The sequence below is a fragment of the Heloderma suspectum genome, chromosome 6 (assembly GCF_057233095.1).
Source record: "Heloderma suspectum isolate Gila_16-S chromosome 6, 16-S_ref, whole genome shotgun sequence".
Classification (NCBI taxonomy): Eukaryota; Metazoa; Chordata; class Lepidosauria; order Squamata; family Helodermatidae; genus Heloderma; species Heloderma suspectum.
Window position 1 is genome coordinate 126,780,751 of NC_139463.1, and position 16,171 is coordinate 126,796,921.

The 16,171-nt window shown below is 51.7% G+C and overlaps 1 protein-coding gene across 1 annotated transcript; it reads right to left on the bottom strand.

The window, feature by feature from the left end:
- Positions 1–628: 628 nt before the first annotated feature.
- On the bottom strand, positions 629–13,899 carry WRAP53 (WD repeat containing antisense to TP53). The gene is made up of 11 exons (XM_084806788.1): positions 13,793–13,899; positions 10,142–10,602; positions 9,741–9,839; positions 8,780–8,888; positions 7,861–7,949; positions 6,913–7,003; positions 6,634–6,766; positions 4,799–5,007; positions 4,314–4,417; positions 2,460–2,603; positions 629–1,777 (listed from the first exon to the last, which is right to left on the bottom strand). The coding sequence occupies exons 2-11, from the start codon at positions 10,417–10,419 to the stop codon at positions 1,579–1,581; spliced, it is 1,455 nt and encodes a 484-aa protein (XP_084662914.1). The 5' UTR covers positions 10,420–10,602; positions 13,793–13,899; the 3' UTR covers positions 629–1,578.
- Between the last annotated feature and the right edge of the window lie 2,272 nt (positions 13,900–16,171).

Here is a 16,171-nt window from a genome sequence, read left to right on the forward strand (position 1 = left end):
GAGCCCGCCCTCTTGTGGCGCTCCGTGAGGCTTAAAAGAACCGGCCAAGGAAAACAAAGACTCGCAGAACAATTCTGCGTGCCAAGACTATTCTCCCTTGCTCCAATCCATGTCTGCAGATGTAAAACACGGGCTGCTCCAAACTTCATCAGCACATCCCTGGTGTGACCCCATTCAGTTTCTGCGTCAGTTTCCTCAATCATTCTCAGGACTGAAGTAATGTGGGCAAAGATCAGAAGTATCCAGTTCTCCCACCCGACAAAGTCTTATGTAACTTGAAAGCTTGCATTTAAAAGACCACGGAACCACTATTTCGAGTTCTTTGCATTTCTTATTCTGTGGCATCCATTTGAATACATTGCTTTACAGCTAATGTTGGTATGAAACAAGGCTCTTCGTTCTAAAAAAAAATTAAACTACTACCTGTAGGATAGGTAAAAAATCTTAGAATGTTTTTAAAAATGTGCATGATATATTTTCCAGGGCCCCCCAGAATGAAGCCAGCATAATCCTCAGTCAGGATTAAAGCACTTCTATTACCCCCTAAACAGCGGACGATGTTTCTGTAATCCTGGCTTGCAATTTGCACCACAGCCCCCTTAGAAGGAAAGACTTTGAAAAACAGTACTATAACATCATTAACTTTTATTAAACATCTAGTACAAGATGAGTCAATGTATTTTTTTAAAGTCCGTAAATAGGTACTGAAGATGAAAGTCCAGAAAACCTACAGCAGAAGCCCTGCCTTCCTCCAGGCCAGTCAGTGCCTATGAGGCAGGTGAGCAGAAAAAGAAGAACTATTCACATAGAGAAAAGAGAGCCAGTTTTAAAACCCTGAAGGAACCATCGATCTTCCCCTACTTCAGTCAAAGGACACACATGCATATTGCACAGTTCCAGGGCACAAGATTCAGATCAACCACCCAAACACACACATACACGCTTCCACTTTTTCCAGCCAGGGCATGAAGTGTATGGCTGCCAAAGGAGCAAGCCAGTAGACAAGGAGTAGGGGATTTAGGCTACGAAGTGCCATCGCTCCTGGCCAAAAATGGCAAGGAGCAGCAAGCATGTTTGGCCTTTTAAAAGAACAGGCAAGTACATCAGTTGTGAAGAAGGCGGGAGAATGAAACTGCTGATAACTGGAACCAGTATGAGTTTCCCCCCAGTGCACAGCTGATGCCTCCAGTGCATGCAGGCACGGCACCTCCCAGAATGCAACAGCCCTGGCAAGGATGCACCCATCACAAGATATCCCCCTTCGCTGAGATGACACCTGCTTCCAACCAGGTTCTTCTTAGGTGCCATCATTTCTCAGAAATACACCATTTTCACTTGTAGCCCTCCACACAAACTCGCAGCCTCTCTTTGGTACAAGCATCACACGTACACGCAAACGGACACAGCACCGTGCACGCATGCAAAGACCTGGCACCCACTGGCATGCCAGCACTTCTCACATGCACACCACACAAACGACAGGGCAGTATAAGCACAGACACCCGTTTGGCCCCCGCGGGCTTCAAAGCCCAGGCAGGGGACCCAGGTCTTCTTGGCTCCCTCGTGGGAGGGGGCAGGTCACGGAACTGGCTGGGGCAGCCCTGCCCCAGTGGCCATGGAGCACCACCACAGCTGGAGAGAGCTGTCGCTGCGGGCCTGACAGCGGCCGGATGGGCCGTCCCCTTCCTCCTCCACCTCCTCGTCTCCGCTGTCCCACAGGTCAGGAAACTTGCGCTGGCCGGAGGCGCTGGCCAGCAAGGGTAGGCTGGGGTGGAGGCTGAGAAAAAGGGGTCGGAAAGTCAGGCAAGAAAGGGGAGGCCCGTCACCCACCGACCCCCAGACTCGGGTCCCTCCGTGGGCAGCCCACCGAGCCTCCTCTTCCTCTCCACTGTGTCGCCGCTGCTTCCAGTGGCTATGGGCAGCACCAGATCTCCTGTTTCCATGTGCAGGGAAGCAAGAGGCGTCCTTGGGCTTTGGCGGCGGCAGCAGGCCCCCACCCAAGCCAGGGCCTTCAGCCGCAGAGCCAGAGGAGGGCGGTCTGGCGGACTCCACAACTGGCACTGTGCTGCTCTCCCACCTCCCGCACACTGCTGCCTTTCATAGGCATTGGACTACAACTCCCAGAATCCCCCAGCCATCATGGGGATTCTGGGAGTTGTGGCCCAACACATCCGGAGGGCACCAGGCACCAGGACTTGACGATGTGCCTTTTCCCAGACTTCAGGAGTCTGCTGCCAGTGTGTGTGTGTCTGTCTATGCAGCCGCTTTGACTTCCCACTTATTACAATCCACAGCCTACACGCCTCAGGGTCCGCCCTCAGGGTCCGCCCTCAGGGTCCCCCCCCCCCCCCCCGTTCTAGAGCCTGGCTCCAGTCTTGAGATTACGGGTGGACCTCCTGACGGCCCCGCCCCAGTGACCCCCACTGAGGAAGAGGCTCTCTGCCGCGCACCGCACGTACCTGATCCCATTGACACAGTCCCGCAGGGCCTGGAACTGCAAGATGGGCTGCAGGATGGGGCAAGGGTCACTGCTCGGGGGCTGGGTGGTGTCCCAGGCCATGAGGAGCCCCTCCGTGTCCCCGCTCAGCAAATAGCTCCCACTCCTGCGAGGAAAGCGCGAGAGGTCAGGCTACATGATGCTCCCGGAGTGGGAAGGTGGGCGGCAGGCCTCTGAGGTCTCCGAAGACCCACAACCTCTTCCAAACGGTCCCACAACCTTCGGACTGTGCAGGCCCAGTTCAAGCCATGGGAGACCTCTGAAAAGGGATGCCCCCAGATGCAGCCCTCCTTTCCTGTGGGGACTGCCCAAAGCCTTGCCAAGGTCTTCGTATCAGGGCCACCTTTCCGTGGGCAGGATTAAAGCTTTTGCATGAAAACACTATGAAGAGCTGCGCCGGATCAGACCAGAGGCCTCTCTAGTCCAGCCTCCTGCTCCCACCATGGCCAGCCAGGTGCCCCCAAAAGAAGCCCGCAAGCAGGACAGAAAAAGGGGCACTGCAGAACTGGGAAAGGTGCAAAAAAGGACAAGTGAAATGATCAAGGGGCTGGAGCAACTCCCCTACGAGGAAAGGTTACAAAAGCTGGAAGGGTTTAGCTCAGAGAAAAAGCAAGTAAGGGGAGACATGAGAGAGGGGTACAAAGTGATGCCTGGCGTGCCGCAAGTGGAGAGGGAGGCATTTTCCTCCCTCTCTCATAATCCTAGAACCCAACGGGGTCATCCAATGAAGCTGAACGTTGGGAGATTCTGGACGGATAAAAGGACTTCTTCACACAGCACAGAGTTAAACTGTGGAAATCGCTACCACAGGATGTAGTGATGGTCGCTACTGCAGGCATCTCTAAAGAGGGATTGTACAATTTCAGAGAGGATAATGGCTACTAGCCCTGAAGGCTCTATGCTACCCCCAGGATCAGAGGCCTATGTGCACCAGTTGCTGGGGAACATGGGCAGGAGGGCGCTGTGGCACTCCTGTCCTGGTGCTGGGCTTCCTGCAAGCAGCTGCTTGGCCACTGTGTGAACAGAATGCTGGACTAGAGGGACCCGGGGTCTGATTGGACTAGAGGGACCCGGGGTCTGATTGAGCTTCCGGGCTCTTCTGTATTTATTTATTTACTAGATCTATATCCCGCCTTTTTTCCTCTTTAAGGAACCCAAGGCAGTGTACATAATCCTCCTCCTCTCCATTTTATCCTCACAACAACCCTGTGCGGTTAGTTGGGCTGAGAGTCTGTGACTGGCCCAAAGTCACCCAGTGAGCTTCCATGGCCGAGTGGGGACTACAACCCGGATCTCCTGGCTCCCAGTCCAACACTCTCTTCTGATGTTCTTATGACAAGAGTGCAGCAGCAGCCACCTGCCTCATGTCCCCCAGTGTACTGTCTCCGATACTGGAAGCAATATACAGCCACCATGACCACTGGCCATCGAGAGCCATGCTGTGTGGCTTTTTGAACAGGATATTCTGTGTGTGCATTTAAAGGGGGAGAAAAAGGGGGAGAAAAAGGGGGAGAAAAAGGGGGAGAAAACGGGGGAGAAAACGGGGGAGAAAACGGGGGAGAAAACGGGGGAGAAAAAGGTGGAAGGAGGGTGGGAATCTAGTCTCCACCCTTCTTGGCTTCGGCCCATTACAGAGTCCCTTCCACTTGCCATAACCCTCCCATATCCTGGAACCCAGGCACCTTATTCCTGCTCCAGGGAACCCAGAAGCTCCAACCTGAGTTCTCTGCCACATTTTCTAGGGAATATAAAGAGAAGCACATTGGAGTGCCAGAGCCGGGGGTGGGGGGTGGGGGGATGACAGGCGACCACTCACGGATCCAAGTCGAAATAGAGCCTTTGGTTGGTGGCAACTGTCCGACACACGGAGAAGAGCACCTCACCTGGCTGCCGGAGGTCCCAGCAAAGAATCTTGGCATCCTAGGAGGAGAAGGGACATCTCAGGCAGGTTCCCCAGCCCCCAAGGTGATGGGGGTCCCGCACTCCCACCCATTCCTGGCCTGCCTCAGTGAAGGAAGCATGAGTCAGACCCTGGGTCCGTCTAGTCCAGGACTGTCGACGCTGACTGGCAGCAATGGCTCCCCAAGGCTTCAGGCAGGATTCTTTCCTAGCCCTACCTAGAACTGCCAGGGAGTGAGCCAGAGAGTGGACCTGGGACCCTCTGCATGTTGGGTCAAGCTGGAAGCAGAGGGGAGGCAGGAGTCTGAACCATCCCCACCCCACACCCCAGTACATCGGCCAACCCTCCACACACTTCCCCGCTCCTCCCGGCCCTCTGCCCCCCTCACGATCAGGCCTTACCTTGCGGCCGCCCGTGAAGAGGCGGAAGCCGTCCGGGGAGAAGAGCGCGTGGGTGACACCCCCCTGGTGCCCATGCAGCAAGGCCAGGGGGTCACCCTCTGCCCGGGAGTAGAGGCCCACGGTCTTGGAGTAGGAAGTGCAGGCATAGAGCGGCTGCGTCGGGCTGAAGGCGATACAGGAAATGATGCCGCTCTGCCCTTGCTTCTTCACTGGGAGAGGGGAGGCAGGGTTAGGCCAACAGAAGTCTCCCAGGAGATCAGCTGTGTGGAGACACGGGGCCGGTTCTGCAACCCCCGGGTTGGCAGCTGGCCAGCCACTGTGTGAACGGAATGCTGGACTAGAAAGGCCTTGGCTTCCACATGGCTCTTAAAGCGTTCTTATGGCTTTCTCTTATACATGATGTCCCAGAAAAGGCACATCAGTAGAAACCCCCTTTAGCTTTCCCAAAGCAACGCAAGATTTTGGAGACCATCTTCTCCCATGCAAACCTGCCTGATTCTTAAGATCTTCTGGAGGCACCCATCTTTCGAGACTGCCGGCTTCAGGGGCACATTTGGTGGCGACCTGAGACAGGGCCTTTTCGGTGGCTGTTCCCAGGCTGTGGAACTCCCTCCCAAGGGAAGCTAGATTTGCTCCCTCTCTGTTGTCCTTCTGCCAGCAGGCAAAGTCTGCTTTATTTGAGAAGGCCTTTAGTATGTAAGTGGGTCTGTTTGGTTGGGTGTTGTTTACACACACACACACTCCCCCACACCCAACTTACAGGAGATGTCTGTCTGTCTGACTCACATACACACAGTAACTATTAAGTTTTTATAGTATTTTAATGTATTGTTTTAACTAATTTTTATTGTTCTGTAAGCTGCCTTGAATGACATTTTTTGGTAGAAAGGCAGGGTACAAATAACATTAACAAGAGGTCTTGGTGTTTTTTTAATGCATATGGTTTGAGGGGTGGTTTTTAATGGCCAAACTGGCTTTTATTTGCACCGCCTGCTGATGGTTTCTCTCTCACTGCTTTTTAAGACATGGTGTTAGCTTGCCCAGTGGGTGGTAATCTGCTCTGAATATTTGGAGAGCCAGTGTTTTAAGTTAACCAAAATAGTGTGAACTATCTATTTCTTCCTTGAATATTTGGAGACAAAAAATAAGGGGCGTGGAAGCCACTGCAGATAGTGCCTGCTGCTGATGTTAAAGCAAGAGAGATGACGATATAGAGAGGATGCAGAACCTCAGGCCTGGCAGCTGGATCCAGCCCTCCGGGATTCCCCAGATAGCCACACCCGCTTCTCCTGGCCACGCCTCCTTTCCCCAACCATCAAACATTGGACGGTGTCCCGGCTTTTGTGCAGTTTTTTTCCTCATTCTAGAAGATCAAAATGCCTCTCTGAAGGCTGGGTTACTGGCAAGAACAGCTTGAAGCTAAAATATGCTGGTGTTTTTTTGTATTTTTGGCCCCACCCCTTGCCTTTGGCTCCGCCCACTGCTAGAATACAGCCCCAGAAAGCTGCTCCAAGCTGGAATTTGGCCCTTGGGCTGAAAGAGATCCTGCACCCTGCTCTACAGAGATTGAACACAATCTTTACATTCAAATACTCTGATCAACATCACTGTTTGCTTACTACTGATCCCGTGGAGGCCTACGGGAGGGGGGGCAATGCTAAGGAGGGAGACCGGAGAGGCACCCCCTTCCAAGGTCTTCTGGGAACCTCTTCAGACATTGCACCCGGTGCTGCCTGCTTTGCTCCCCCCGGATCAAGTTGCCCTACTGGAAACCTCGGCTGCAAAGGGCCCAGAGACAGGGCTGGAACTCTGGAACTCCACCAGGGCAAGCTCACCAAAGGTGGGCCGACTCTCACACATCCGGCCGGGGCGTGACGTGTCGAACACTCTCACGGTCTTGTCAAAGCCGCAGAAAAGCTGGCAGCCGTCTGGGGTGAAGCACAGAGAGTGCGCAGCGGTCAGCTCATCCTGGAGGAAGACAGAAGGGTCAGCAGAAAACCCTGGACGGAAAGGCTCATGGGAGAGAAAAATGCAGAGAACAGCCGGGCTTTGCTTCCAGGAGGAGAACAGCATCTCCCCAGCAAAGCTGGCTCCCCCCGTCCCCGCACACTCACAAGATGATTGTAGGGACGAAAGGTGGCCCGCAGATCTCCATAGAAAGCATCCCAGATGTGGATGGGGTTGTCACGGCTGCTGCTGGCAATGCTGCAAGGGGAGAGAGCCAGAGGGAAGCGGCAGTGAGGGGCTGCCGGGGCGTGGACAAGCCCAGGACAGGCTGTCAAAGGAGGAGGGCGGCATGCAAGGGCTAGCAGCTCCCGCTCTGCACCCCAGCCAGGGCGCTGCGTGCTCCACAGACTGCCCTGTGCAAGCTCTGAACAGGTTGCCTGGCACAAAATCCAGCAGCCTGAAAAATCACTGCTTATATATGTTAGCAAAAGCAAGCTTCTAGCTCTCAAGGCTGGGAAGGTAGCCTTGACGGCACATGGGCAATGTGTCTTGGATGCACAAAGAGTGCCTGAGTGAGCATTTCTAGGAGCTGTGGTGTTAGCACCCTGTACAGCTCTGAGAAAAGCTCCACTGCCAGCAGACCAGGAATGATGCAGAATGGATGTGCACATTTCCTCAATGACATCATTTTTACAGGCTGTAAAATTTAACTTCCTTAGCACAGGAATTTTTTTTACTGCACAGTATACGAAACCTGACCTCAACCCCCATCATCCAGCAATATTCAGTCCCCCCTCAATTTATCATCATCATCGTTAATATTTCTATACCGTCCCCTAGCCGAAGCTCTCGGCTAGGGGGCGAAGAATGGAAGGTCCTGGATTACGGAGCAAACTCCATGACCTTGAGCTGGCTGGGCTTCTCCCTTTCCGCTGGGTCTAGACCCTCACTTCTCATCAGGAGGCTGCCAAACTTTCAGCTAATGACGCCTCTCAAAGGCTATTCAAAGCCGGAACCTGCTTCTGCTACCATTTAGTTTTCTTTCCGAGTGCCATGGAGGTGTGGATGGGTGTGGAAAAGAGGGAGGCAGGAAGAGGGGGGAAAGATGGATTTACAAACAAGTCTGCGGGTCGGAAGAATTCATTAGTGGGAACCAGCAGTAGTCGTAGACGGTGTCTCCTTCCGCCATGCGTAGAACAGGGCTCTGTGGAGGGAGAAAGAAAAGATCGCTGTGCCTGGGGTGGAGATTGCTTCTGGGGTTGCCTTCACAAGAACAGGGCTGGGCCCTCCTGCATGGGCTGCTTTGGAGGGCATGCCCTGACCCTCTTCTGCTCACCCCCTCGTGCCGTACAGGAGTAGGTCCCTTACAAAGGAGGACTTGCATTTGGTGAAGCCACACGTCCATCCCAGAATCCTTCTCTGCTCTGCGGCTGAGACAGGATGTAGCCCTTTGCTCCATGGTTGACCCAAGCATAGTGGGCAGACTTACACAGGGGCCTCCTTTGGAAACGTGCAGACAGATCAGGAGTTGGGGTATGGACCGCTCTTTAAAGGACAGCCCATGCGACTGGATCAACTCACACACTGCCCTCCTTAGTACACCAACATGTGCATCCAGGCCCCCTCCAGGTACTGGAGGTGTCTCCCATCTGCCATCAAAACCTGTACCAACCACCTTCTGGCAGAGGCTGGTAGAGGCAGCGCAGAGACAGAAATATTAGATACATTTCTGTATTTGAGGTTAAGCAATAGCAAAGATCTTAATACATTCTATACATTTTTTTAAACCCTCCAATTAATTGTCACTGCAGTGATAGTGGTGAAGGCAGCTTTATTCCATGCTCTCCCTCATTAAGTGAGCAACATTAAGTGACCGTCAGCACAGGGGTTAAAGTGCACTGAGGATTTGTAAAACTGAAGTTAACTGTTTGCATCAGGGTAACTTCAGCCTAAGATGCCGAGGAGAGATCTGCCTCTTTCCCTCTTTCTCCCTCTCCCCTGCCATGCGCACAGCCTGCTCTCCCCTCTCCGTACCATTTCAGGAACAGTGCCCCACTCCTCGGCATACAGCTCTGCAGGAAGGTTGTAAATTCGGAGGGTGTTGTCAGCACTGTTGGTGAGCAGGCAAGTCCCGTCAGGAGCCCTGAGGAGAGAAGTATGGTGTAAACACTCTGAATGCCCACCGACCAAGGGGACCAGGCCCATCTCGTTACACGACCCATGCGCCCTCCCACAGCAGAGAAGAAGCAAAGGAGGCGCCGGGACAATCATTTCGCCAATCAGGCAAGCCAAGTCGTATCGCAACAGGGAAAGGGAGCCCACAGCTTTCCGAAGACTGCTACACAATCACCACCCGGCCCTGCTCTTGCCCCTCCAGGCCAGCCCTGCACCCCCCCCCCAAATTTCCTCATTCTGTTTTTGAGGCCCAGCTCTTCCTTTTATGGCTTTCTACTTCTATTTCTGCACTCACCTTGCCCGTTCAGGTGCCCCTGCCTCCCATGCCTGAAAGAGCCTCCTTAGCCAACAAGTGTCTTCCTTGAAGTCTCTCCTCAAGACCTACTGCCTTTCCAGAGCCTCTCCCTGAGCCCCCTGTTGCCATCACCCCCGTCACCCAGCCCCCTCCGCCCGCTCCCCACCAGCTGCCTCTGGCTGCCACACCACTCGCGCTGCTGCCAACGTAGATCCGGAAGCCCCCGGGGCAGCAGATGGACCTCTTCTGCACAGTCTTGCACAGCACCTAGCACAGCAGTGTCCAGGAGGCTTCATTAGAGCAGGCAGCTGGATTCTCCAGCACCTCCCATTCTGCGAAGCAAGGCAGGCGGCCTGCTTCCCAAATGCCAGCCTGCTCGGTTTCCACCCTTGCTGAGAGCAATACTAGACCCTGGAGCTGCACATTGGCTCGGGACCAAGGTGCAGAGAAATGGGGAACGTTCTCCCCTCGTGCCATTGGCATGCCAGCAGACAGAGCCAACAGAATGGCTTTCCAGCCACTCACCATTTGCAGCCCTTCAGGAAGTTCTCTGGAACGTGACTGTACTCCGCCCAAGAGCCTGTCAGGTGCCTGGGGGGCTGCGTGAAGTCATACATAGGAAAGCTAGGAGAGAAGGGGAAGGCAAGCCACATGTAGTGTGTTCACGCACAGTCAACAGCCACCCACCTCCCATCGTGATCTTGGAACACCCCATTCCCCTTCCAGGCTGCAGTGGAATGCCACGAAGAACGCTGGACCTGGGACAGGAGTTATCCCTGCTCAGCAACACAGCCTCCCTGCTCTCTCCCACACCCAGGAAGAGGAATCTGAGGTCTTGGCTTCCCGTTCTTCCCTCTACCAGAAGGGGGCAAAGGACCCAGATCTTCTGACTAAGCAGAGTGCAACACAACAACATCCATACTCACTAATATTCTCCTCCTTCTGCTGGCATTTCCCCTCCATCATCTGCTTCATTCTTCTTTCCTTCCTCCAGCCCTTCCTCAAAAAGCTGCATTGCATCTCCTAACCTGGGCTCATCTGCCAAGAGTTCTGGTCCAGAAATGGACTCTTCATCTTCTTGACCCCCATTTAGCCTTGGCACCTTAGTAACAGGTCCAGAAACCCCTCCTGCTTTCACATCACTCTCAGCTGGCGGTTCCAGTTCCAGTACAACCTGACCATCAAGGGGTGGATCAGCCTCCATCACACAAGTGCCAAAGAGTTACCTGGAGGCCAATTTCTAAGAGGCACTACTAGGCAAGTGTTTATGCAAGCTTTTGTCCTGGTTCCAGCCAGACCTCCAGACACAGCCTGAGTAGACCACAGCCTCAGGAGCTTTATTCATCCCAGCGTAAGAATGGGGGGGTGCCAAGAGGGAGCGAGGTTTCTGCAAGTAAAGGACATGTTAACAAAGCAAAACATCTCCAAACTGAGCTCAGCTATTCTGGCTATTATCAGAGCTGCATGTGTTCAACATGTCCCTAAGATCAGCCTCTATACCAGAGGACAGGAAGATGGCCAATGTAACACCAATTTTCAAAAAGAGTATCGGGGGGGTATCTGGTAAATTACAGGCATTAGCTTAACGTCTGTTCTGGGTAAATTGGCTGAAGGCATTATTAGAGATAAAATTAGTAAGCATATAGAAGGTCAAGCCCTGCTGAAAAAGAATCAACACAGCTTCCGCAAAGGTAAGTCCTGTCTCGCTAACCTTTCAGAGTTCTTTGAGAGTGTCAATAAACATGTAGACAGAGGTAATCTGGTAGATATTGCTTACTTGGACTTCCAAAAAGCTTTTGACAAAGTCCCTCACCAAAGACTCCTGAGCAAACTTAGCAGTCACGGAGTAAGAGGACAGGTCCTCTTATGGCTCAGTAACTGGTTAAACAACAGAAAGCAGAGAGTAGGAATAAATGGTAAATTCTTCCAATGGAGGGAAGTAAATAGTGGGGTCCCACAGGGCTCTGTATTAGGACCAGTGCTTTTCAACCTGTTCATAAATGATCTGTAATTAGGAGTGAGCAGTGAAGCGGCCATTTTTGCAGATGACACCAAATTATTTAGGGTAGTTAAAACAAAAACGAATTGTGAAGCGCTCCAAAAGGATCTCTCCAAACTGGGAGAATGGGCATCGAAATGGCGAATGCAGTTCAATGTAAGCAAATGTAAAGTGATGCATATTGGGGCAAAGAATCCCAACTTCACGTATAGCCTGATGGGATCTGAGCTAGCAGTGACCAGCCAGGAAAGAGATCTTGGGGCTGTGGTGGACAGCTCAATGAAGATGTCAACCCAGTGTGCGGCCACTGTAAAGAAGGCAAACTCCACGTTAGGCACAATTAGAAAAGGAATTGAGAATAAAACTGCCAACATCATACTGCCCCTATGCGAATCTATGGTGTGACCACACTTGGAACACTGTGTCCAGTTCTGGTCACCACACCTAAAAAAATGATATTGTAGAGCTGGAAAAAGTGCAGAAAAGGGCAACTAAAATGATCAAGGGGCTGAAGCATCTCCCCTATGAGAGAAGGTTACAACAGCTGGGACTGTTTAACTTGGAAAAAAGGAGGGTCAGGGGAGACATGAGAGAGGTCTCCAAAATTATGCCTGGTGTGAAGAAGGTGGATAGGGAGACATTTTTCTCCCTCTCTCAAAATACTAGAACCCGAAGGGGTCATCCTGTGAAGCTGACTGGTGGGAGATTCAGGAGAGATAAAAGGAAGGACTTCTTCACACAGCACAGAATTAAACTATGGAATGCACTACCACAGAATGTAGTGATGGCCACCAATTTGAATGGCTTTAAAAGGGGGTTGGACACATTCATGGAGGAGAAGGCTATCAATGGCTACTAGTCCTGATGGCTCTGTGCTACCTCCAGTACCAGAGGCAGTGAGCCTATGTACACCAGTTGCTGGGGAACATGGGTAGGAGGGTGCTGTTGCATTCATGCCCTGCTTGTGGGTTCCCAGTCAACAGCTGGTTGGCCACTATGTGAACAGAATGCTGGACTAGATGGACCCTTGGTCTTATCCAGCATGGCTCTTCTTATGTTCTTATACCACACAACCAACAGAATTCAGTAGCCTGACCATTTTAGCTTTTATTTAACAACACAAGAACAAGTTAAAATAAAAAAAAAGCAAGTTGCTAGCCCTTATGATAGGGGAGTGTTAAGCAGAATTTCCAAGGGCACAGGCTTCAGAAGTACTCTACCAGGCTTTACCTAACTCACTCCATGAGTAATAGAAATACAAACATATATGAGGGGGAATGAATCTGGGATGGGATATAGAAATGTTCTGAATAAACATTTCAGCAGTGAAGAAACTATAATATTGGCAGCAATGCAGGGGGCAGCCAGAGAAGAAAGAGGACATGGAATAGCTCACTTCCTTTTCTTGACCAAGAAAAAGGACACAGCCTCGAGAACAGAGAAGGGCCATTGCTTAGTGGTGGAGCAACATGCTTGGCCTACAGAAGGCAGCAGGTTCAACAAACATGACGCCTTGGCTTTATCTTTGACTCCTCTCTCTCCTCTGTTCCCTATATTCACCCTATTGCCAAGTCGTATCACTGCTCCCTTTACAACATTGCACAGAGAGCCCTTCCTCTCTGTTCCCTCAGCAAGAACTCTGGTCTCTGCTCTGCTCATTTCTCACCTAGAAAAACGTAACCTTCTCCTCTCTGACCTGCTGTTGTCCCACTTTTGTACCTCCTGATCTGTCCAGCAGACTGCTGTCCAAATCATTCACCTTTCTCATCACTGTCCATGTGACACCTCCCCTGAAGTCCCTACACTGGATTCCTTTCCGCTCCTGGATCCAGCAGGAGCTTCTTGATCTTACCGTCAAAGCCCCTCATGGCCTCCCCACCACCACCACCAGGTTCTTTCTCTGGTCTTAGATTCTGATACATTCACTCCTCCAGCTTCTCCACCTCATCGTCTCCTACTCCCTTAAAAGCCTCTTCCGTTTCTTCTTTGCTGCCCCTTCTTATACCTGGAATTGCCTCCCAAAACATCTCTCTAACGCCACCTTCCTTCCTTCAAATCCCTCCTCAAAATCCATCTTTTCTGAGGCCTTTGGCCCAACACCCTGGTTCCCATGCATGTGCAAATGAAACCACTGCATGTTACTTCCCTGTTTACCCTGGCCTTCACTGCCACCCCCCCCCCCGTTCTATTTCCCCTATATTGAGTTTTAGGATGTAAGCTCTTTGGGGCAGAGACCTGTCTTCGTATACTCTCTATGCATTCTTCCCCAACCGAGTGCTCTCCAGATGTGATGGACTACATCTCCCAGAAGCCCCCAGCCAGGAAGTTATGGGAACAGTAGTCCAACACATCTGGAAAGCACCACGTTGGGGAAGGTTGCTCTAACGCACCAAGCACAATAAAGTTGCAACAGCAACAACAACTGTTGTTGTTTGCTCAATCGCTGTTGCTGTTGTCAAATAAACACCTATTTGCATGCAGGGTTCTGCCTCGGGAGAGTAGGAAAAAGCCCATAAACTCCCATTATCTCCTCCCGGATGCAAAGGGAGGGAGACCCTGGCCCAGAACTCCCCATTACCTGCCAGGATCGGGGCCTGCAGCCGCCTTGCCAGTATTTCCCAAGCAGCAACTCATGGGCGGCAGCTGGGGGCAGCCATGACACCGTAGGCTCCGCCCCTTTCTGTCCCAGCCCCATCTCGCGAGAGTTGGGGAGAAGTGGCGACTTTCGCGCGTTTCCCTGGCCCCACCCCCACAGAGATGAGAAAATGGTAGAGTAACCCGTCTTGCTGTCTGAATGGGGAACTTCCGGGTCGCCGTTTTTACCCCCCCCCCCATTAATTCCAGGCTGGAGTGATTGCTGCTGCCCGTAGCAAGCAGTGGAGAAACCCAGGACTTTAGCTGAGCTGTGAAGGGGCAGCGAGTGGCACCCCCCCATGATACCCCCAAATAAAAGGTAGCAGCAATGATAGGAGTTCATGCTGTTTCTAGGGCTACTATCCAATGTTAGTCCACATAGAGTAGACCCATTGAAATTAATGAGACTTAGGTTAGTATCCTTAACATTGGGTACTACCCTAGGTCAGCTCTTATTTCATGTGAAGAATTTACTCTTTCCCAGTTTTAAAAGATATACATTTTTAAATGGCTCTGGACAACATGAATTCCAGCGCAAATACATGCCATGATCCCCACAGTAGTGGGAGGCTGTGGCGGGGAGAGGATGGCTTACGGCAACACTGAAGTGTAGTCCACTGGTCATCTTGCAGGAGGGGGGACAGACACCCAGTGTGGACTTTCAACCAGAAAAGATTCCTCAGATGGTTGCAAAGGCCAACCTAGTCCAGGCCCAACGGCATGCAAGAGCTTCATGCTTTGCTGCCTTGCCTGCAGATGACTTGCTCTTTGGGTAAATGTTTAAAATGACATTTTCCACATAAAACTGGATCTAAGCTAGAAACAGCAAGAACACTTCACAACTCTGCTGAAATCCAAGGTTTCCCGGTTGTTTCCTGTGGGCAACAGAGTCTTTTACCTCCAATCCCAGAAGTGCCACCTTTCTGTTATTTTACAAAATAAACAGTTGGAGACCCACCCATCCTGCCTAATTTCTGAGTTGGCTTAGAAGTTTCGTGTGACTCTTCGCTCGCTGCGAAAGCACAAGGCGTCAACCTACCAGTCAAATGTTCAATGAGGCTTCTGCATGCAACTGAGTGCAGGCTTTGGGGCTGGGCTGGCATCTCAGACGGTAACTGAACTCAGCTGGCCTTTGCCGCAATCTCAGGGATGTCTGGTAGTCATGGTGGGATTTGGGGCTGGAAATCCAAAGCAGACTCAGCCCTACCTCTAGCCTGCAATATGAGCAATGGACTACATTGCAGGGCTGTTCAGCTGAAAGGTGCTGCGGAGAATACCAAAAGCTACGAACTGGAAGTCACCAGGTTTTAGGTCTCTTCTGTGGTATACAAAAAAAAGGGAGTGATTTATATTACCAAGTGAGAGGAGCTGTGATCTGAGAGCCCCACTTCCCATGCAACCACTGTACGCCACATGGTTCGCATTTGTGTACAGTATTACCTTTGTTATAACTTACAATGTGGCGTTTTAAGCACTGCTGAACAACCAACCATGGACATTTCTAGTTTAAGGGCGCAATCCTATGCATGTTTAGGTTGCCTAAACATGCATAGGACTGTGCCCTAAAAGGATTTCATATCTCTCTGCTCAAGAGATGCCTCAGCACAGCGCTAAGTTAACTGGCCCAATGATCTGATTCAGTGCCAGGGGTCAGCCCTAAATCATGTAGTCCCCTTCTCCATTTGTTCAGCTTTTGAATGCCTCGGGGGTGGAGAGGTGGGGGTTGTATTGCATTTGTAACCCTTTTCATGACTGATGCGTGGCTTGCACGCACGGCTGATCCCAGTCACAAGAACATCAGAAGAGCCCTAAAACTGGATCAGACCAAGGGTGCATCTGGTCCAGCATTCTGTCCATGGAGTGGCCAGCCAGCTCTTGACCGGGGCCCCACAAGCAGGACACAAGGGCATCAGTACCCTCCTTCCCAGGTTCCCCAGCAACTGGTGTGCATAGGCATACTGCCTCTGATACTGGAGGCAGCATAGAGCCACCAGGACTAGTAGCCATCAATAGCCTTCTCCTCCATGCATTTGTCTAACCCCCTTTTAAAGCCTTCTCAGCTGGTGGCCATCGCTACATCTTGTGGTAGCGAATTCCATAGTCTAACTCTGCGCCGTGTGAAGAAGCCCTGCCTTTGATCTGTCCTGAATCTCCCACCAATCAGCTTCATCGGATGACCCCGTTGGGTTCTAGGATTATGAGAGAGGGAGAGAAATGCCTCCACAGCAGGCGTAATGTTGTGCACCTCTATCATGTCCCCCCCTCACTCGCCCTTTTCTCCAGCTAAACAACCCCAGCTGTTGTAACCTTCCCCCATTGGGGA

What these genes read in the sequence shown, in the direction of transcription:
- WRAP53 (XM_084806788.1), bottom strand. Translation starts at nt 10,419, where the DNA reads ATGGAGGCTGATCCACCCCTTGATGGTCAGGTTGTACTGGAACTGGAA. An exon ending in TTCCTGAAGGGCTGCAAATG is followed by an intron (nt 8,889 to 9,740) that starts GTGAGTGGCTGG and finishes TTCTCTCCTCAG; the next exon opens with GGCTCCTGACGGGACTTGCC. An exon ending in TTCGTCCCTACAATCATCTT is followed by an intron (nt 6,767 to 6,912) that starts GTGAGTGTGCGG and finishes GTCTTCCTCCAG; the next exon opens with GATGAGCTGACCGCTGCGCA.